Source organism: Neolamprologus multifasciatus, chromosome 8, assembly GCF_963576455.1.
Source record: "Neolamprologus multifasciatus chromosome 8, fNeoMul1.2, whole genome shotgun sequence".
NCBI lineage: Eukaryota > Metazoa > Chordata > Actinopteri > Cichliformes > Cichlidae > Neolamprologus > Neolamprologus multifasciatus.
The window spans coordinates 577,005-598,578 of NC_140446.1; the positions used below are offsets into that span (position 1 = coordinate 577,005).

Consider the following 21,574-nt stretch of genomic DNA (forward strand, 5'->3'; position numbering starts at 1 on the left):
ACAAGCTGTGCAGATGACAGAAGACCGAGGAACGAATTCTGAGCATGTAAACACTGCGAAGCGTCTCTCTGTCTTCAGTTATTATTGTTGTTACAGTAGCAGGCGGAGGGACAAGATAATTTCACCTTCATGACAGCTGTACGAGGGGAGAATGTTTGTATACGTCACCTGTATGCATCATTATGGGCGTGGCCTCTTAGTCTGACAGGTGGCTGTAAGGCAAGGCGAGTAAATTTATATAGCACAATTCAACCACAAGGTGATTCAAAGAGCTTTAAAGAGATATTAGAAACAGAAACAAATAAAAAGCATGATTTAAATTTTAACCTTAAAAGTAAAACAGGCAGATTTGGTGCTGAGAACAGGTGAGTGTTTCAGCTGATCTGAGGTTTGTTGCAGATATATGGAGCATAGAAGCTGAATGCAGCTTCTCCAGCTGCTTGCTGTTTGCTGACTGGACCTCTGGACCACATGACATCATGTGACCAATAACATGGCTGCTGTGAGGTCAAACAGACCAAGAAGAAGAAATTCAGGGTTTTGTTTGGATGTTACTGAGCACTGATCCATCTTTGTGTGTGTGTTCACTCATATTTTGTTTCCAGTGTGTAACTGCAGCTAAACAAAGCACTTTTTCTATTTTACACAACTAAACACACACACACACACACACACTGACCCGTGGATGATCTCAGACCATTGTGTGTTTCTCTTCTTCAGCTGAATCCCGATTGGCTGAAGTTTTCAGGTGGCAGTCAGTGTGCGTGATGGATGAGCAGCAGAGGAGGAGACGAGTCTTCAGATGCCCTGGAGTCGTTTGAGTTTGGAGTCAGATCTGTTAGAAGCAGAAACACGAGTCATTCTGATGCTGACGAGTCTTACAGAGCTCTTCCAACTTTTCATGTTTTGTTCTGTGGCGAGGAGCCGAGGCAGAAGATTCCTCAGCCGATGGATGAAACTCGTGGTGGGAATTTAACATGAGGCATGTTGGCGTCAAAGCAGGAGAATCGCACTCAGAGCATCATTTGATCATCGTGGACGTGATCGTAAATGTGATTCTGACTACAGTCAAATAAAAGTGACAGGATTAGATGATCGTGCTCTTAAAGACGTTTATGAAACAGAAACTGTGACGCAGAGACCGAGTGAATCTGAGACGTGGTTAAAAATCGATCTAGGAGGAACCCAGATATTCAGTCACGCTGAACTGTTTACGCGAGGTTTTGGTTGGTGGTTAAAATCCCTGCATGGCGTGGAGCTGAGCGGGAGACAGCTCCTATAATTCAGGGGGTGTGTCCATCAAAGCCTTGCGTTTGAGTCAGACGCGTTTGTCGTCTGATGACATCATAATACTGCAGGGCCCTAACAGCTGAGCAGCAGCTGTGTGAGTCTGTGTCAGGCAGGTTAGAACACAGCCTACTAAAGAGCCTACATTTCCCACAGTGCACCTGTCCTTCACGAGGCTGTTTCTGTATCAGCCAAAACTCTGAGTCAGAAAACAAGAAACACAAGCTGAGACTGACGGTCTTTGTTCTCTCTCTCTCTCTCTCTCTCTGTCCTGCTGTGTGTGACTGTCTCTCGCCCAGAGGGGAAGGTGGAGGTGACGAAGGAGGCGATGAAGCTGTGCACGATGGGACCGGGCAAAGTGTTCGGAGAGCTCGCCATCCTCTACAACTGCACCAGGACGGCGACGGTGCAGAGTGAGTACTGACAGCCTGATGTTGGTCTTCATACCTGACCTCAGGTCAGTTCAGTGCAAAGACATAGAGCAGGTGAACTCTGACCTCTGACCTGTACACCCAGATGAATCAAATATTAGCCATGGTCGTGTCCAAATTCATGGGCTGCTTCCTCCTGAGGCCGCATTTGTAGACCGATTACGTCACAGCGACGCGCCGAAGGCTGTCCAAATTCGTAGACTCCTCCGAATGCAGCTGACAAATGCGTCCTCCTTTTCCCCGAATTTGAAGGATGGGTCGGGTGTGTCCTTCGTGGCCCACCATATCCCAGAATTCATAGCGCGACCCAGCCAAACTCCAGTTTCCAAAAATGGCGGCCGCTACTAAGTTTTAAAATTACTCTTTTTACTCTTTCTGCATCACAAAATAAACTTTTAACATATTTTCAGGCGAGAAAGTAGCTGTGTAAACATCAAATATCTGCTCGGTTTATCAAGATATCGCATATTTGCAAAAGTGCTTTGACGTTTTCGGAGACGTCTGCTACCCACCAGCTCGATCGCTCGCCGGGAGCTCGAGGGTCACTGATGCCGCCGAGAACGGCACAACTCCCGGCACATCATTTCACATCACCGCGGACTTTCGCTGCTCAGGTTAAACGTAATATATAAGTCACTGAGACAACCTAAAAATGTTATTGTTGGGCTTTTTTCAGTGTTTTGTTTGTTCGTGAGTAAATCGGTTTGGCTGAGATTAAAGTTATTAGATTAGATAAAATAAAACTTTATTAATCCCCCGAGTGGGTTCCTCCTTGGTTTTTACACAGCTGACTAAACGTCAAACAGAAAACTGATTAAACAGAAGTGTGAGACGGTCGAGAGTTTCCTCCAGTGTCCTGTTATATTTTAGATAGCAAGGAGCAGACGGCCGAGTTTATTAAACTCCACCGAGACAGCGGAGACGCTAATCAGAAGGCTCGACCGTCCAATTTCACAGCCGTTTACTTCCGGCCTACCCGACCTTCTGAGGACCCGGCCCACGTAGACCGCGAAGGCCGGGTCCTCAGGAGGATGCAGCCCATGAATCTGGACACGACCGTGGTCTAGTTTTCATTAGTCAGAATGATGTCATATCTGATGGGAGCTGGATGTTTCATGTTGGTGGCCTCCTCACATCATCCACACTCTGATTACAGTGATCAACATCACATCAGAAACTTTTCATATTTCAACTTAAAACAAGAAGAAATTCATTCATTCACACATCTAACATGTGCACTCATGAACGCCCAAGGATACTTTGGTATCCGGACTGGAGCAGCCGGGACTCGAACCACCAACCTTCCAGTATCCTTGAAGCTGAGTGCTGACGAGAGCAAGGCCGTCAGCAGAGTCCTCTGGGTTTCTTTGGGACCTCTCAGACTCCCTCGCTCTCGGGGATCTTTGTTTCTTACATCTGCGTGTTCGCTAACAGTGCTCCGAATGTCTCTCGGTTGTACTCGGTCTGTGTGGCTGTGGAGCAGCTTCAAATCAAAACAGGGAACACGCTCTCACACCCAGCTGATCAAAGATGTTTGGTTTGTGTTTTCGACTTTTGTAAAAACCTGTGGAGACCTGACAGCTGGAGCTCACTCTGTTACGCAGATGGTTGTAAACCTGCTGATGCACAGACACGCTGGCTGTCCGTGTTGGCTTTCCAAACTTTATCCGAGCACTTTTGATCTTCAGAGTTTCTGGAATCGTTTTCTTTGAAGATTTCCAAGCGAACCCTTGAGGATTTCTTCCTCATGTAGGAAGCTCTGAACTTCCTTTTAGCAGCACATTTGATGTCGGCTTGGTTTACCTTCTCGCTGAAGCGTCTTCATTAGAGCCGACTGTTTTGTGTTGTGTAATAAACTGCTGTGAATAATTGAAGCACAGCTGCAGAGCGTGCTGACGTGTGGTGTAAAAGCAGAGGATTAAAGCAGATAAACTGCAGCTGCAGCTCCGTGTGAGCGTGAAGATAACGAGCAGAAAGCTTCTGCAAATGGAAACGAATCCCCTCGAACCCAACACTGCTGCCAAGAGACACGGATGCCAAAACTTAGCTCACTGCCTGACCGGATGGTGTTGCCTGGCAACTGCTGCTCAGCAAGCGGTCTACCAGGAAGGCCCGACAAAAAGTTGGAGGTCCACACACACGCACGCACACACACACACACACACGCACACACACGCACGCTGCTGTCAGAGTTGCGGTTGATGTTCAGACTTCCTCTCCCTGCAGACAGCACACGCTGAACGCTCCACAGAGTTTTTACAGCACGACAAACTTCCAGCTGTGGTCTGGAGCCGACGGTGTGGCGGATCCAGATGTTTGCTGTGGTGGACACGTGGACTACAGCAGGTTCAGTGGGTGTATGCAGGGGGTGGGGCTAAAGGAGGCGATAGTTTGTTAAAAATGTCATCAGTTCATCCTTACTTTGTCTGTGTCTCTGTGAAAAACCTTTTAGTGCGCAAACATTAAAACTGCTGAGACTGCAGTTTGTTGTAATCAGTCTTTGATTCTGGATATTTCAGGATCGTTTTGGAAGAGTGAGGATTGAGTATCCACAGGTCCAGGATGGATCGAAGCAGCATCCAGGCCTGATCCTGATCCTGATCTGTTGTGGACCTGCTGGAGTTTCAGTTCAGAGTCGACTGAATGAGAGGGGGTTAGGTGATTTTCAGACTCTGATCCAGATGTGTGAACACATGTGAACATGAAATCAGATTACAGTCAGACTGCAGCTGCTTTTAAAAACTCACTTTAATCACATTTGCTTCAGTTTTAAAGTCTCGCCTCCTCTCAGATACTCACCTGTGACAGGTGAGCTTTGGTCATGTGATTAGTGCGTTAGACACGTCAGTTTGATTTCACAGTGATTCTACAGTATCAAAGGAGCAGACAGAAAGTCTGGACTGGCTGCCTCTGTCCTTACACTGAAACTGAACCGTAAACAGCGTGTTTGGAGAAGCCTCTGCAGAGGAATTCACTCTGACAGCAACGTCATTGCTGAGGAAATAAATGGATAAGTCCGCAGAGTACGTTTCCACGGTAACTGATTCAGAGTTGAAGTTAACGCTGCTCCTGGGACAGCAAACCTGAGCTTCCCTCAGCTCAGGGTCAACAAACTCAGAGTTGTAGTTGAGCCTGCTTCCTGTTATCAGGTGGATCAGAAACGTCAATCATTCAGGTGTCAAGCAAGCAGGCCAATCACACCACCCTGGAATCACACCGCCCTGGAATCACACCACCCTGGAATCACACCACCCTGGAATCACACCGCCTTGGAATCACACCACCCTGGAATCACATGGGCCCCTGGAATCACACCCCCCTGGAATCACACCGCCCTGGAATCACACCATCCTGGAATCACATGGGCCCCTGGAATCACACCACCCTGGAATCACACCACCCTGGAATCACACCCCCCTGGAATCACACCACCCTGGAATCACACCACCCTGGAATCACACAGAGACTCCGGCCCTTTGAGAACAAACAGCCTGAGAGTGTTTCTGTAGCTGTTTGTGGTCCTGACCTGACTGAAGGTGCTTCTGAATATGAATAACTCTGACCTTTGACCTTTACAGCACACGCACTGTAGGGATTCTGATGTTCACTCTGGTTAGTTATAAATAGATGTTAATAACAGTCCGTCCGCCCCCCTGCATCACACTCGCACTGTAAACTCCGCTCAGACCGTCGTATCTGCTGCTCTGAGGGTCTCCCGTTGTTTCCGTGGTTACAGAAACACTTGGTATCTCCATAGCAACAGGCAGCAGGTCATAAAGCAGTGGAAAAAGTAATAAAGAGTAATGGCCAAACAGCAACTGAGACACCACCACAGAGAAGGTAATGTGGTGTAATGCACCAGCTCATCATCAGTCTGAGTTTCAGGTTCTGCAGCTGAAACATGAAGTCAGCGCTGAAGCAACAACCTGCAGTTCCTCCGACATGCAGCAGGGGCAGCAGTGAGTCCGTGCCCATGGAGTCCCATGTTAAAATAAACATGTTTACAGCCTGATGCACAAAATGTTTGGTCTCTATGGATCATTTAATCCTTTATAACACCTGTTTTTTAACTCAGCTGTCTGCTTTTTAAGGGGCGTGGCCTCTTTGATTGACAGGTGATACAGGTGGCTGTAGCAGCTAGCTGTCTGCTGGGCTGCACTGGACCTGTGGACCGTGTTTGTGCTGCTTCAGCCTTTTGGAGCATTTTTAATGACATCATGTGACCAATAATATGGCTGCTGTGAGGTCACTGTGGTAACAGAGCGTCCAGGAGCCACAAAGCTTCTTAACTCCAGAAGCCATGTAAACAGTTAGACTATTAATCACAAACTTACAGAAACAAAGATTGTGTGTTTACTATTTAAATATATAATTTATTTGTTAGTCTCAGAAAGATAGTATTTAAAGGTGGAAAGCAGAGCGAGTGGTGTGGGAGTAGGAGTGAGACTCCCTGTGTGCTCGTGTTTCCTCACACCTCCGCTCATTACACCGAAGGAAGTTTGAGCAAGTCTCTGCATCGCCACGGTAACTGCCAGCAACTTCAGGTGGATGACTTGTACCCATGGCAACCGCCTCGGTCTCAGCATCAGTGCTGGAGTTTATGGGATGGCTAACAGATTACATGTTGAAAGCGTCCTGATCCACACTGACAGCGTGAGCTCCCACGACCCCTAGAGTAACCTGAACACTCATACGACCCACCACCACGCACCAACTACACCAACTACACCAACTACACCAGATCAGGTGCGTGAGCTGTGTCAGAGTTTCCTGTGTCAGAGTTTTGCATATCTGACCTGATCTGATTGAACGATGTGTCCAGGTTCAAACACAGCTGCTCTGGCTGCTGCTCAGACGTAAAACCTGGCAGCTGCTGGTCCTCAGACACTGATCACAGCAGCGGGTTGCTGATATCAGAGTATCGCTTACTGCCTCGTTTCTGTCCTCCTCTCATTGGCTCAACATTACGACTGTCTGGGGAATCAAACCTGCGTCATTTTGATGTCAGCACGCAGATCTGAGACTCCAGACAAAAAGGACCCAGTCCTACACAGTGATTGGCCCGTTTGAAATGACTGTGCTCTCTCTGGTAGTGTCCTCTGCTCTCTGTAACTCAGAGTGAACCTTTATAATGAGCATAAGTCAATCTGATCCAGCAGTCCCTGACAAATAAACGGCATCACATTTATGAGCTGTTTGTCGTCGTCTCCAGGTGTAATCGTTTTTACTATCAGCACCGAGCATCTCAGGCACAAACACTTCCTTCAGGCTGCATTAGATCTGTTAGATATTCAGCATTAATGGATCGAATCGCGACTAATTGGAGTCGAGGACGTGAGATGCACTCTGAAACGCTCTGCTGGTAACGAGCAGACAAACTGTGTTTAATGAGCTCAAAGACTTCCTGTTAAAACACGAGTCAGAGATGTGACTTTTAAAGAGCTGAAATCTGTTAACCAAATGAAGCGCGCCGCTGCTAACGAGCACGCCGCTGCTAACGAGCACGCCGCTGCTAACGAGCACGCCGCTATAAATGAGCGTGCTCCTGTTAACAAGCATGGCGCTGTAAATGTGCGCTTCACTGTAGATGAGCGCGCCGCTGTTAACAGCCACCTGCTATTAATGTGCACGCCACTGTTAATGTGCACGCCGCTGTTAATGTGCACGCCGCTGTTAATGCTCGTGCTGCAGTTAACGAGCTGGACTTTAGCAGCTGTAATGGTTCATGTTACTAAGCAACAACTTTGCCTCGGGGATTTCTGGATAAAAATTGTTATGAAGAAATTTCTGTGCAGACTGTTTGACACAAAACTTTCATCACGTGTGTGTGTCATTTTCAGACCACACACACCATCACTGGCTGTACACACTGGAGGTCGTCATGTGTTTCCACAGCAGCCACAGATCCTTCTCTCTGCATCCTTTCAGCATGTTTCCTTTAACTGAGTGAAAGTGACGCGGAGCTGTCGATGCTCATGATGCTACATGTGTGTTTCGTAGCTCTGACCCATGTGAAGCTGTGGGCCATCGACCGGCAGTGCTTCCAGACCATCATGATGAGAACCGGACTCATCAAACACGCCGAGTACATGGACTTCCTGAAGAGGTGAGAAACTGCCATCAATGCCGCAGAGTTTAGGAAAAGCTTTACAAGGAAACCCAGAAACCTTCTCAGGCTTATAAAGCTTATTTTGTTTATTAATTATATTTATTATTTGTTAGTCTGTTAGTCAGTGAAAGTAAAGCACATGTAGGTAATACTTCAACACAGCTGTGCACAGATGTGGAAGGACACCAACCAAGAGTCCAGCAGCTGTTTCCTGTGAGACATTCATTCATTATAAATGAGAACATTTCAAAACTAAAATGGAATAAATATGTTGATATATTTACCTGAACAATTCAGGTTGTAATAATATTCGCATTATGAACAATATAAATGTGATAATATAAATATATACTGTAACATCAGTGAGAAACAGAAAGAGTCTCATAACGTGATCGTCTTCTCGTCTTCTGGGCCGTTTTACAGACTTTAAGTTTGTTTGAATCAGCTGATCGATCAGAAGCTGCTCAGCTGGGAAGATTAAAAGTTTGTGCTGCTTCACAAATACGCAGCTTTACGCCCGTGAACTCTGAACGCCGACCTGAAGTTACCGTTCGATGCTCAGTCGAACCGTCAGTACAAACATATCGTTGCATTTGTATATGTCACAAATCCTCACCGTCCCTCCACAGTGGTTACTCACAGTTGCATTATTGGTCCTCTGGTCAGACGAGGAGGAGCTCAGAGGAGGAACGTGGCTCGATTCATCTCGTATTTATTATCTTTTCACAACAAACTTTTAAGTTTGAATCATTCCTGTCTGTGTCTGCAGCGTTCCCACCTTCCAGAGTCTTCCCGAGGAAACTCTCAGCAAACTGGCGGATGTCATGGAGGAGGTGAGTTTGTACCCGCCCCCTCGTCTTCTTCTGTGGGAGTGGCCCTGTAAATACTCCAATCAGACGCTGTCTTCTGGGTTTAGACTCATTATTCGGATGGAGAGTACATCATCAGACAGGGAGCCCGAGGAGACACCTTCTTCATCATCAGCAAAGGGAAGGTCAGTTCATCCTCCTCTTCGTCTTCCTCTCATTCGTTTCCTAATGACTGATCTGCCCGCTCATCCTCCTCCAATACATCCTCACAGGTGAATGTGACCCAGGGGGATTCAGCCACCCAGCAGCCGATACACCTCAGGGAGCTCGTCAAGGGAGACTGGTTTGGAGAGAGAGCACTACAGGGGTAAGGTCACGTGACCCAAATATGTTGTGTTATTACGTTAGGCTGGTTTAAAATTCGCTCTGAAGATCAGAAGGTGCGGCTCAGTTCACTCTGACGGCCCTGAAAGACGTCAGCTCACACGGACAAAAGGAAATGTTTTTGACAGTTCATCAAACCTTCTGTTTGTCAGGGGCAGCCAGTCAGAAAAGGGGGGAGTGGCTAAAACGTTTGGTTTTAGACTGAGGGCGATGTGAGATGGGAGGTGGGAGGGAGCAGAATCAGTGTCCAGATGGTGGCGCTGCAGGGAGGATGATGATGTCACCGACATGTTTAGGATTCTGTGGGCTGCACCTGCACAGGTGAAAGGTCATTCAGGGTGGACATACTTCTCATAACGCCGTCTCTGAGTGAGTCTGACAGGAAATGAGGTCACCGGGAGCACTTTAATGGGACACTTGTTTCCCATCTTCGTGAGGACCGGCTGCAGCATGTGGACGTCCGGTCCAAACAGATTTCGTCTCAGCTAAAACACCTGCAGGAGAATCTGGCGTTGGCGGCTCAGAAGCTTCGAGGTGGAGCGAGATGAGGCGTGTCGGAGTCCGCACATGTGAAGTCGGAACATGTGTGCGCTTTGCTAACCTCCTGCCATCATCGCAACTGCTGCTAATTGGTTTGAAGTGTTTCTGTTTCCCCGCGGAGCGCCGTTTACACACCGGCCCTTCTGCGAGTGTCAGAGTGAGCGCCTCTCAGAGCTTTTCTGTAAAGAGCTGGAAGGAGGATGAGCTCACACTGACTCATTTATTCAGACAGCAGGAGGCTGAATCAAAGGCCACGCTGCAGCTTCACCTCAGGCCAAAGTCCACGTTCAACCTCGGAGGACTCTCCTGCATCGCTCCGTCATGTGGACCAACCCAACACAGCGCGAGCTTCACCTTTTTAAAACCAAAAGAAATAAAGGTGCAAGCTTTCTCACCTGTTGGGTATTTGTGGCCCGAGGTCGTCGGTTTGATTCCCTTTGAGCGTCTTTGAGCTGCACGCTGAACCCTGAAAGACTCCATCTGTGGGAGGGTGGAGACGTTCTGCCCCGTTCGTGTTATTTACCACGAAGCACAAACTCAAAAAGATTCAAACATGAATATTTGGGAAATATGTTCATAAATCAAAAGTCCACAAGCAACAAATTTCATAAAAATCCAGAAAAAGACAGATGAGAGGTGGTGGAGCTGGATGGGTTCAAGTACCAGGGGTCAAAGAAGTGGTGCAGGGTGGAGTGGGTGGAGACGAGTGTCAGAGGTCAGAGGGAGAGCAACATGAGTGAAAGGGTTTAAAGATGGAGGTGAGCTGAAGGTGTTCAGATGTTCAGTGAGCAGGAAAACAATGGTTTGGTTTCCACATTAACACGTGAACCGAACCTGAAGCTCAAGTGATGAACAAGAACAGGTGTGTTTTCCTTCTTGACCTGAACCCTGTTAGGGAGCGGGCGGCCATCCCAGAACCAATCAGGAAGCACCAGCACCTGCCGGTCGACTGACCTCAGCAAGCAGCAGGACACGAAGCTGTCTGGCCTGATGGATGTTCAGGGGGAAGCAGCTGCTGAACGTGAGGAAGGCTGTGAGCTGCAGTCAGGAGTCCAGCAGCAGTATGAAGCAGCCCGAGCCGCGATAAAAGCTTCTTACTCGGTCTGTCAGGGTCTGCTCTGCATGACCGATCCATCCATTTCCCCCTCGTTAGCCTTGAGCCTTGAGGTGTCACGCTCCCATGATTGCCTGGGAGCAGAGCGAGGTCTCCTCCATGACAGATGCCTTTAAAGGATCTGCGAGTCGAATTGAAAGCAGTGCTCGTGCAGGAAAACAGCACTTCATTCATATTTCATTACACTGGTGCAGTCTCGGAGCCTCAGCATAACCTGTGTGTGTGTGTGTGTGTGTGTGTGTGTGTGTGTGTGTGTGTGTGTGTGCGTGTGTGTGTGTGTGCGTGTGTGTGTGTGTGTGTGTGTGTGTGTGTGTGTGTGTGTGTGTGCGTGTGTGTGTGTGTGCGTGTGTGTGGTCCACAGGGAGGATGTCAGAACAGCCAACGTGGTTGCCACGGAGCCGGTCACCTGCCTGGTCATCGACAGAGAGTGAGTCGTTACATCTTGTTCACTCAGACTCAGCTCACCTGTGCGTGCTGCGCTCGTGTGTCACCTGAGCAGGTGAACCTGTCGGCCGTGTTTCCTCCTTCACAGCGTCCTCACTTTGTGTCTGACTGTTTAAACACACAGAGTGAAGCTGCTGCTGCCCCCTGCTGGGCCTCACAGCTAACTACACACACAGCGCAGCATATGAAGCTCTTTACTTTTCTTTTCTTCCATAAAATGAGCTCAAAGAGAAAAAACAAACACAAAGTGCTGATTTTTAAATGAGCACACAGGTGTTAAACAGTCTGACTGCAGTTTGGGGGATTTTTATCCCCATTGGTGGAGATGATTAGCAGGAACTTACAGACAAAGAAGCGCCGTGTGGGACAAATGATTTCTTTCTTTCTGTCATGAAATGAAAGTAAACCCCCATAATTAAAGCTTTCAGCACTAAGGTGCTAAATGAATTAGCTCATTATTTGGCTGAGGTGGTTCATGATAAATGAAAGTGATTGTTTACCTGCTAACGCTGGCTGTGTTTGCACACAAAGTGCAGATCGTACTGATGTCAGAGCAGTGAAAGCAGAGCTTAGCGACAGATTGGCTACACGCTAATCTCCCATCAGCCTCCATCAAAGTCCAGAGGTTCATCGAAAATGCACATGTGCAAACACGATGCTTGACAAGCTTCGTGTTGTCTGATTAACAGGACACAGACACACGATGGCATGAACCCCACACGGACTTCAGTGGCTCCATAATCGGGTGGAGTTAATTCTTTTTTTTTGTCTGTCTCGTTTGGATCTTTAGCATCAGAATTGTTGTCTGAAGGCCAAGAAAGGCCAAGTGGATCATCATGGCCTTGCCATGTTGGTCCATTTGATTGACCTTTATTATAATTATGTATTTATTTTGTTTTGTTTTCAGTTGTTACAAATGGGACAGACATGACTCATGGACAGGATGAAAGAAAGAGGGAGAGAGAGACAAACAGAGGGGAGTGCGAAAAAAGAAACGTAAACAAACAAACAAAAAAGAAAAAAAAGAAAAAAGAAAACACCTGGATCACCTGTTGAGAGAAGAAGAAAACAAACAAGAGCAACATAATAAAAACAACACCATCACAATAAACTAGCTAACAGTAGATAACAGTAGATACTAAATATTAAATGTTATTGTGCAGCACGCAAGATTGACAGCGCACAATGTGCTTTGAGGCAGCAGCCAAGAAAGGTGTAGTTCGCGTCTGTGAACACCTGTGTGGATCAGCACGCTTGTATTCCAAAGGTTTCTCCATGTAACAATCTGCTAGGGAGTGTGGGGAGCCATAGCCCCGCCCCCCAGGGCATGAAGCTGGTATGGAGGAGATCCAGGCCCCAGACAACCAGAAGCCCCAGAGTACAAGAACCCAAGGAGGAGCACCAGGGGGGAACCGTGCCACCCTCCTGGGAAGAGCTGAGTAGAGCCCCAGACGAGAGGTCACCCAGCAGCTACGGAGCAGAGGCCGGAGGGGGCTGCAGTGGCGTGCCCGCGGGCTCTGCTGGCAGCCAGCTGTGCCAGAGAGGACCGAGCTTCAGGCCCAGTTGTGTTTTCAGAATTGGAGTCAATAGTGTGAACATGCTACAGGTCGTGAACAAGATTTTTTACATTTTCATTGTAAGTGGGTTAAAGCAGTAAATTAAAAGTAGTCTAACATAAATGCTGTAATTAGATTACTTTAATAAACATGTAACTTGGAGGATTGGATGCTGGCGTGACCACAGTGCACACGTCTGCTGTCGCTCACAGTGGTCCAAGCTCAGGGAGTTTGTGTGTTCAGACACATGAAACATCAGAGGGAACGTTGGCGGTGAGGAAGAGGCAGAAGAAGAGCGGAGTGCAGGCAGCAGGTGGACGACTAATGAGATGTTCCCACCTCACAGCCTCTTTTAAAAGGATGCAAATTAAATCTGAAGTTTGGAACAACTGCATGATCAACAGTTATGTTTGCTGTATGACCTCAGGTGTGACAGATGTTCTCTATTTATTTCCTCTTTTAATTAAACTCACAGCATGGACCCGTGTGATAGTATCACAGCGTTTATTCCCACACAAGGAAACAGTGAAGGGAACGAGTCCTCCCTGTGCGGATCCTCAGCCTCTGTCCTAACGTGAAGGTAAAAGCGCTCACACAGGATGTGAGTCTGTCCCGCAGACGTCCTTCACCATGGAGCACTGAGACTGATCTCAGGTCAGAGGGCGTCCTCTGCCAGGTTCTCCTGCGTCGCAGCGGGCTTTAAGCGTGGGGAAAGCCCCTCTTAGAAATGAGTCGTAATTTGTATTACGAGCTGCCGTAGACTTCCTCTGCAGCTGTGATCAGCTGACCTCTGTGGATTTGACCAGCTGCTAGCTGAGCTGTGGTGGCTGGTTTGCAGCACCTCCACGCTGTGAAGTTTAAAGGCATCACTGCAGACCTCACCACACGGCTGTGAACTAACCAGCTCTGCGTGTTCGAGGTCTCTATGAGTTCTGTTACAGTAAAAGCTCTCTGGGGCGACTCTGTGGTGACATTTAAACAACGCTGGATTAAAGTCACTGATCTGGTGCTTTACGCTGGTCTCTGTGCTTCCTGTACACGTCGAGGTCTTTTTCATTTAGTTCCCTCTGTTCTCTGCTGAGTCCGTGTCACAGTGTCTGTTTATCAGCGTTTGTTTGCCTGCTTGAATGTTTTGGATGATGTTCATGAGCTAAAGTGTGGTTTTAGTTTATTCTTGCTTATTTGCGAGTCCTTCTGTTCTTCGAACCTCGACAACACTGACTAAGGCTGCGTTCACGCTGCAGGCGTCCCTTCAAATCTGATCTGGGTCACTTTCGTATGTGGTGCTGAGTCCGATACATATCTGATGTTTCAGAAAGCTGCTGTTTGATGGTCACGTCGCATTAAATCCGTCTTTTACGTCACCGACACAAGACAGTCGCTGATTATCAGCGCCGGAGAAGACATCGTGAACGCTTCCTGACCATCCAGTGAAACTGTTGGGAAGACAACGTTGGAGAAGCAACAGCAATAAGGATCATTGTTAGGCCAAATGTAAATAACAAAATAACTTTACAACTTAAAGGAAAATTGGGAAACGCAAGGTCGGAAACAAGTCTTTATATTAAAGCCATCAGTCAAACATACTGTTGGTCTGGGTCTAAACAGAGCGCGTCGTGTGACGTCTTCTTTTGCGCATGCGCCGCTTTGAGCGTTCACACTAGAGCGCGTTTGCTGTCGCATTTTATTTGTAGTGTGAACGAGCAGACAAAAAAATCAGATCAATATGTGAAGACACGAGCAGAGGAGGAAAGGAAGGAGAAGAAGAACAAGCTGAGAACAAGATGAGTTCAGGAGGATGATGGAGGAGGCGAAGCTCACACCAAGGACAACATTTAGTGAATTTGCAGTGAAGCATGGCCGAGCTCCCAGATTTTAAGACCATAGAGAAGATCAAAAAATCAGATTTGAGCATCAAGACCTGCAGAGTGAACCTGATACTTTCATCCAACCTTTTAACAACAATATTCAACTTCAGCTTGTTTTTTGAGATCTTTAAATTTGCCCCTCCTTTAAATACCATTGCAGGTTAAAATTGGTGCTGAGCAGTCCTTACAGCTCTTCATCGCTCCCCCCCCCGTAGAGTCACAGCCCCCACTTTATTGACATGTGCACCGTGAACGCACCACAGAGAGGAGGAGGAAGTGTCAGTCACTTTCCTGTTACTGACAGTCTGACTGCAGCACTGACTCTGCAGTAAACTGTCCCACTTGAACCTTGTTTGGTATCCACAGCTCTCAGCTCCTCAAACTGGGTCCTTGTTTGTGTGCCACCCATAGGGGGCGCTAGAATCCGCGCAGCAGACCCACGTAGGTCATCTCTTTGTCTGTAAACTCCTCCCACACCATCAGGCCTTCAGCAACCAAATCTGGTACACAGGTACATCTTAGGCCTCTGAAGGTTCGCGTCTGTATCAGGTAGCGTGTCCTTAAGTTGCTTAGCAACCACGTAGCAACAGGCTTAAATGTCCCATCAGTAGCTTATAAACAACCTCCTATATTTCACATGTTCCTCGACATGAGCGAGTCCACCAGTTTGCCCACATTTACCAGAGTCAGCCAGATAAACAGGAGCAAAGGCACGTTTGCATGAACATGGAAAAACATCTTGAATGGTGTGTTCTGATTGGCTGCTCTCTCCACCTCCCTCTCAGCTCATTCAAGCATCTGATTGGTGGCCTGGACGACGTCTCCAATAAAGGCTACGAGGACGCTGAACTCAAAGCCAAGTAGGTGTGCCACACTCACACAGCCTCGCCAGAGTCCTGCACACTCAGGTTTTACTTCACGTCAAAGTGGTTCAGAGGAAATATTCAGCTTCTGTTTTTACATGTCAGACTTTTCTGAATCAGCTGGTACTGAACGTGTCGTCACCCGCCGTCTGTGCTCCTCCAACACGCTCACGTATGTTTGCAGCAGAAACCGGACACCGGCTTATATAAGACGCACAGGCCGAGCAGGTCACATGACTCCTCGCTCTCTTTCTCCTTAAACCTGCATAAATCGCTCGTTTGTGTGAACTCTGAGCTCTTTGGTTGAAGACGTCGAGCCGATGCGACGCTCACGACTGCTCACTCTTTACTGCCCACGCCCTCAGTTCCTCCAATCAGAAATGAGCTACAGTAACTTACTCTGCACATGCTCAGTACGGCTCTCCATCTGAACGTCTTTATGTTCCTGTTGAAAAGAATAATCAGCAAAGAAGCAGTTTTACAGTAAAGACTCCACAACGTCATCGAGGAACAAATCTGCTTCACACAGACACACACACACACAGACTCACACACAGACACACACACACATAGACTCACACACACACACACACACACAGACTCACACAGACTCACACACACACACACACACACACACACACACATAGACTCACACACACAGACTCACACAGACTCACACACACACACACACACACAGACACACACAGACTCACACACACACACACACACACACACACACACTCACACACACACACACACACATAGACTCACACACACAGACTCACACAGACTCACACACACACACACAGACACACACAGACTCACACACACACACACACACACACAGACTCACACACACACACACACATAGACTCACACACACACACACACAGACTCACACAGACTCACACACACACAGACTCACACACACACACACACACATAGACTCACACACACACACACACACACATAGACTCACACACACACACACACACACACAGACACACACACACACACACAGACACACACACACACACATAGACTCACACACACACACACACATAGACTCACACACACACTCACACACAGACACACACACACACACACACACACACACACACATAGACTCACACACACACACAGACACACACACACACATAGACTCACACACACACACTCACACACACACACACACACACACACAGACTCACACACACAGAGTCACACACACACACACACACACAGACTCACACACACACACACATAGACTCACACACACAGACTCACACACACACACACACACATAGACTCACACACACACACACACACACACAGACTCACACACACAGAGTCACACACACACACACACACACAGACTCACACACACACACACATAGACTCACACACACAGACTCACACACACACACACACACATAGACTCACACACACACACACACACACACACACATAGACTCACACACACAGACTCACACACAGACTCACACACACACACACACATAGACTCACACACACAGACTCACACACAGACTCACACACACACACACACATAGACTCACACAGGTGTGCTGCTGTCAGTTTACCATGACTGCTGTTACCATAGAAACACTGCGTGCATTTCTCAGTTTTCAAAGTAAAACTTTGCTCACGTTTGATTGTATAAACTGTTGTTGTGCTTTGGTGTCGTTCAGCAGTCAGAGGTTTGGACACGTTTAATGTTCTGTCTTTATTTTCACGACTGTTCACGTTGCAGATTCTCTGAAGGCATCAAAGCTTTGAATCAACACGTGTGCAATTATGAGCGAACAAAACATGAAACAACAAACATGTTTTATATCTTAGAGTCTTCAAATCAGCCGCGCTTACTGCTTTGCACACGCTACATGCATGAACTGTGCAGAGACCATCAGGTCACCTTTCCTGCGTCGCACAAAGACACAGCACGTGAACCAAAGATCTCAAAATTGGACTCATCAGACCAAAGCACAGATGTCCACTGGACCAATCCATCTTTATTCATAAAGCACTTTAAAATAGTTCATCCATCCATGAGTTAAAGATGATGTTAAGCTTCCTCTTAGTCTATGAGAGCAGCTTAGCATGAACCTCACAGTAAAATAATCCTTCTTTATCTGATGCAGAGCAGCCGCTGAGCTCGTACTCTGTTTACGCCATCGTTTAATCACCAAACATTATTTTACTTCTTATCAGAGAATAAAGGTGCTTCTTTCCATTACCAGACTAAATACAGCTAAGTATCTATAAATTCATTGTTACTGTAAATATTAATAGAGATCAAACGCAGTTATACTTATAAAGACCTTGTTCTGCAGCGGGACACCAGCTCTACTTTAAACTGAGCGTTTCTCATCCTGTGTGTTCAGTGTTCTGCTCAAGGGCACGTCAGCGGGGTGAAGGTAGGATTTGATCCTGGCTGCGAGCTCTAACAGTAAATCTCTTACTTAAGACCTCGCACTAATTTTAGAGTGTTTGCGTTGTTCGTCCCGAGCGACCGGCAGCAGCTTCTGTTTCTGCCGTAATCTGATTCCACAGCTTCCAGGAACTAGTCAGGTCCCTGTTTACACAACAGCACAGCTGCAGAAGCATATTTCATTCAAATCTGGCAGACAAGCGAGGCTCGCCCCACGGGTGAAGGGCAGAGCGCCTAAACAACCTGAGAAGTTGGAACTTTTGCGTCCTCTGGTTTAGAGGTCGGGACAGTCTGTCCTGTAATGACTGAGCTGCGTTTACAGGCGAACCTCTCAGCAATGTTTCCATGCGCTAAAAATACTTGAGCAGCAGCAGCGTCCTCCTGCAGGTTCTCCTCTCAGCTCATTACGCCCTGCGGGATCGGCCAGAGCAGACGCAGACCTCTCAGAGGCTTTCCTCCGTACACTTCACTTTGAGCATGCTCAGTTGGGCTTTTTAAAATCAGACGCCACAAAGTTGGAGTCCAGATCCCGGATCTGTGTGTGTCTGAGGTGCCGAGCTTTCCTTTGAGGTGATCCTCGAATTCACGCGGTGCGCTACAGGGTTCAGGTTTGTTTGTAACCTTGATGCACGAGGAGCTGGAGGATCTAGCGAAGTCTCCACACCTGTGGTACCACCGGACCTCCAACGCCCGCTCCTGTCCTCACCATGTAATCTGGAGGTGGAGCTCTTCCTTTGAGACGGTTCTGTTACGGACACTTTGCCGAACGTTCTCGTGAAGACTGAAGTTGTTTGTTCACACGTTTGTAGTTTGACCAACACCAGATTCCAGGCTCGTAGAAGTCGGGCAGCTTACGAACTTCCCGTCAGCGTCATCTGGATGATTCCAAACCAACATTCCTGAACAAGTGGATTCACTGTTCAAATAAAGTTTGGCGATGAGAGAGACGATTCCCGTCCCAGGGAAGGAGCAGAGAGAGCGGCTCCCCAGCCTCCCTGCTCCTCCCTCCTCTTTCTCCTTCCCCATCATCTCGTACTCCATCCAGACATCAAAGAAGTTCCCATTCTTCCACGTGGTCAGATGCTGCAGGTAAAACCAGGTCCCTCGTTGGGAATGCCAGACAGGATTTAGCATGGGAAGCTGAAGCCCGGTGTTTTGTCCCGGGATCGATGTCCTGTGTTTAGTGATGTGTGTTTTTGTTTCAGGTACGAGGCGGAGAACGCCTTCTTCTCCGGTCTGAAACTCACTGACTTCAACATCATCGACACGCTGGGAGTCGGAGGCTTCGGACGCGTCGAACTGGTATGATCTGACATTTCAGTAGATTCATCTGTGCATCACTGAGAGGCGGAGGTAGTTTTATCTGAATGTGTGGATGCAGACTCACTGTGGAGGGCCACAACAAAACGATGGTTTCCGTGGAAACCACAGATCAGATGTCAGTGATGTCACCTACGTTTGTGTCAGCCTTTTCTTTGGAGCCATCAGTAAGTGGACGAGAGGGCGGAGCTCTAAGTCAGATAATGCTTGCTCGTGTCAAGCGTTATCTGACAGCTTTATCACAATGATGTCCCCAAAATCCTGAACTGGAGCTCCGCCTTCAATTGGTCTGTTAGTACAGTGACCTCACAGCAGCCATGTTATTGGCCACATGATGTCATTAAAAAGGCTCCAACAGCACAAACATGGTCCAGAGGTACCGCTCAGGTGAAGCTAGCAGCTACAGGCACCTGTGTCACCATCCACCTGTCAGTTAAAGAGGCCACGCCCCTAATAATGCAAACAGGTGTTATAAGACTTTAATGATTATTCAGGACCAGCTTAAGAGTGATTATCAGTTTAAACTTGAGTCGTGATTCAGGCTCTGCAGGTTCACAGAAACCTCAGAGTTTCTGTCCGGCGTCGCCATCGTCCTGCCGTCATAATAAATCTGTCAGGTATCAAACATGTGACCCCGGCCTCAGGGCGCCTCGCATCATAAATGCATCCACAGCTTTCTCTGATTAAAACAGGTCATAGTGAGAAGGTTTGAGATGATGGAAAAATGTAAGGGGGGGGGGAGGCAGCGGGTGGTGCAATGCAGCTCAGGGAGTCGAGTTTCTCTGCCGCAGGAGGCGGGGCCTGAAGGTACTAAAGGTCGAAGGGGAAGCCCTGCGGAGGGTTTGCCCAAAAGCAGGAAGGAATCCCCACTCAGGGTCTCCCACCGTTGCCCCGGGGATATTTTTGGAGTGTAACTCTGCTCCAAGGAAAAAGCAGACCTCTGACCCCCCGACTGTCTCACCGCAAAGACTACGAATCATGTGACGCCTCAGAGCCATCAGCGTTCCCACCAAACAGCTTCAGATTTATCACAACCTGCGAGTTCTCGTAAATCAGAACAGGAAAGTTGTTTGTGTTCGATTTCACTTTATTCTCGTGGATCAGGAACATGGATCCACGGTGACTGACCTCCATCCCACTGAAACCAGCCAAGCACTGCACAGATGCATCAGAGAGGAAAACGAAGTACTTCAAAATGATACTAACGTTCAGTTTACCGCTGTCTTCACTGTGACTCTGTTCAGTCCTTCAGTTGTTCCTGAGGTTGTTAGAAGACTTTAGTTTACAGGTTGGACAACACGAGTTTCCAACCATCAGCAGTGCAGAGCAGCTGAACGCTGTTAAAGTCACGAACGACCGACTGACCCTGGAAGCAGCTCAGCTAAACAGTCCTTTATCAGAAGTTTTCCCGTGTTTGTCTGAGTGAAAAAGCTTCCAGCTGCTGCTGTTTCTCCGTCAGCACCGATGGTGTCGGTTACTGAGGAGGGGGTGACCTCTCAGACATGTCGGAGTAAGAAGTCAGGACCGTAATTTGAGGAATCGGTCCAGGAATAGAGGATTGTGTCATCGTCTATGAACAGCACACAGCGAGGTGTTTACAGCGAGAGCGTACGGCACAGATGCCACAGAGACACCACGCAGCTGCTCCGCTGTTTACGACATGTAATGAAGAGCTGATTTCCAGCAGAGGGACAGACCCCCGACAGAGCTGCAGGGAAAGTATCGGACCTCTGCTCGTCTTTGTGTTTGCATATTTGTAACACCGACTCTGTCCATCGAACAAGTTTAATATTAGACTAGACTCAGCACAGAGTACAGGATTCAAATGAGGATTTAAATAAAGCTTATTCGTATCTACCTGACCAGTCTGAAAATGACTGCCCTCCTCGTTAAATCTGCCCTCTGTGCCCTCTGACTGTGACCTTTTGTGGAGAGCTGACTCAAGAAATCACTTAAATAGAAGCCTGCAGGCGTCACTGGGCTCAGTTAAGGTCAGAGGTCATCCCCATGTGATGTTTGTGTAATGTCTGTATGGTCAGAAGGGTAAGATGGCGCTGGCAGAGGTCGGCAGCCGTAACAACAAATTTCCCACACGTGGGACTAATAAAGGTATAAACAAACATCTGGATGGTTCCCGAGACTTCTGGGAAATATTCTGTGGACTGACGAGACAGAAGCTGAACGTTCTGGAAGATCTGAGTCCCGTCACATCGGGTGGTCGTGGTCGTGTGGTGGTCTGGCCGCTCTGCTCCAGGACGGCTCGCCGTAACCGACCAGAAAACCCTGAAGGAGGATGTCCGCCCATCAGTTTGTTTGGTGATGTTGAAGAGCACTTGGTTCTGCAGCAGGACAATGATCCAGAACCAAAATGAAGGTTTTAGAGCAGCCGAGTCAAAGTCC

The 21,574-nt window shown here is 47.8% G+C and overlaps 1 protein-coding gene across 1 annotated transcript in view; it reads left to right on the forward strand.

Annotated features, from left to right (window-relative positions):
• Positions 1-21,574, forward strand: part of LOC146512036 (cGMP-dependent protein kinase 1-like) — a 62,018-nt gene that overhangs the window by 33,582 nt on the left and 6,862 nt on the right. The window contains exons 3-10 of the mRNA XM_085169872.1: positions 1,587-1,700; positions 7,719-7,824; positions 8,597-8,660; positions 8,744-8,821; positions 8,909-9,003; positions 11,036-11,101; positions 15,328-15,402; positions 19,060-19,156. Coding sequence (XP_085025998.1) covers positions 1,587-1,700; positions 7,719-7,824; positions 8,597-8,660; positions 8,744-8,821; positions 8,909-9,003; positions 11,036-11,101; positions 15,328-15,402; positions 19,060-19,156 — 695 coding nt within the window. The remainder of the gene's footprint in view (positions 1-1,586; positions 1,701-7,718; positions 7,825-8,596; positions 8,661-8,743; positions 8,822-8,908; positions 9,004-11,035; positions 11,102-15,327; positions 15,403-19,059; positions 19,157-21,574) is intronic.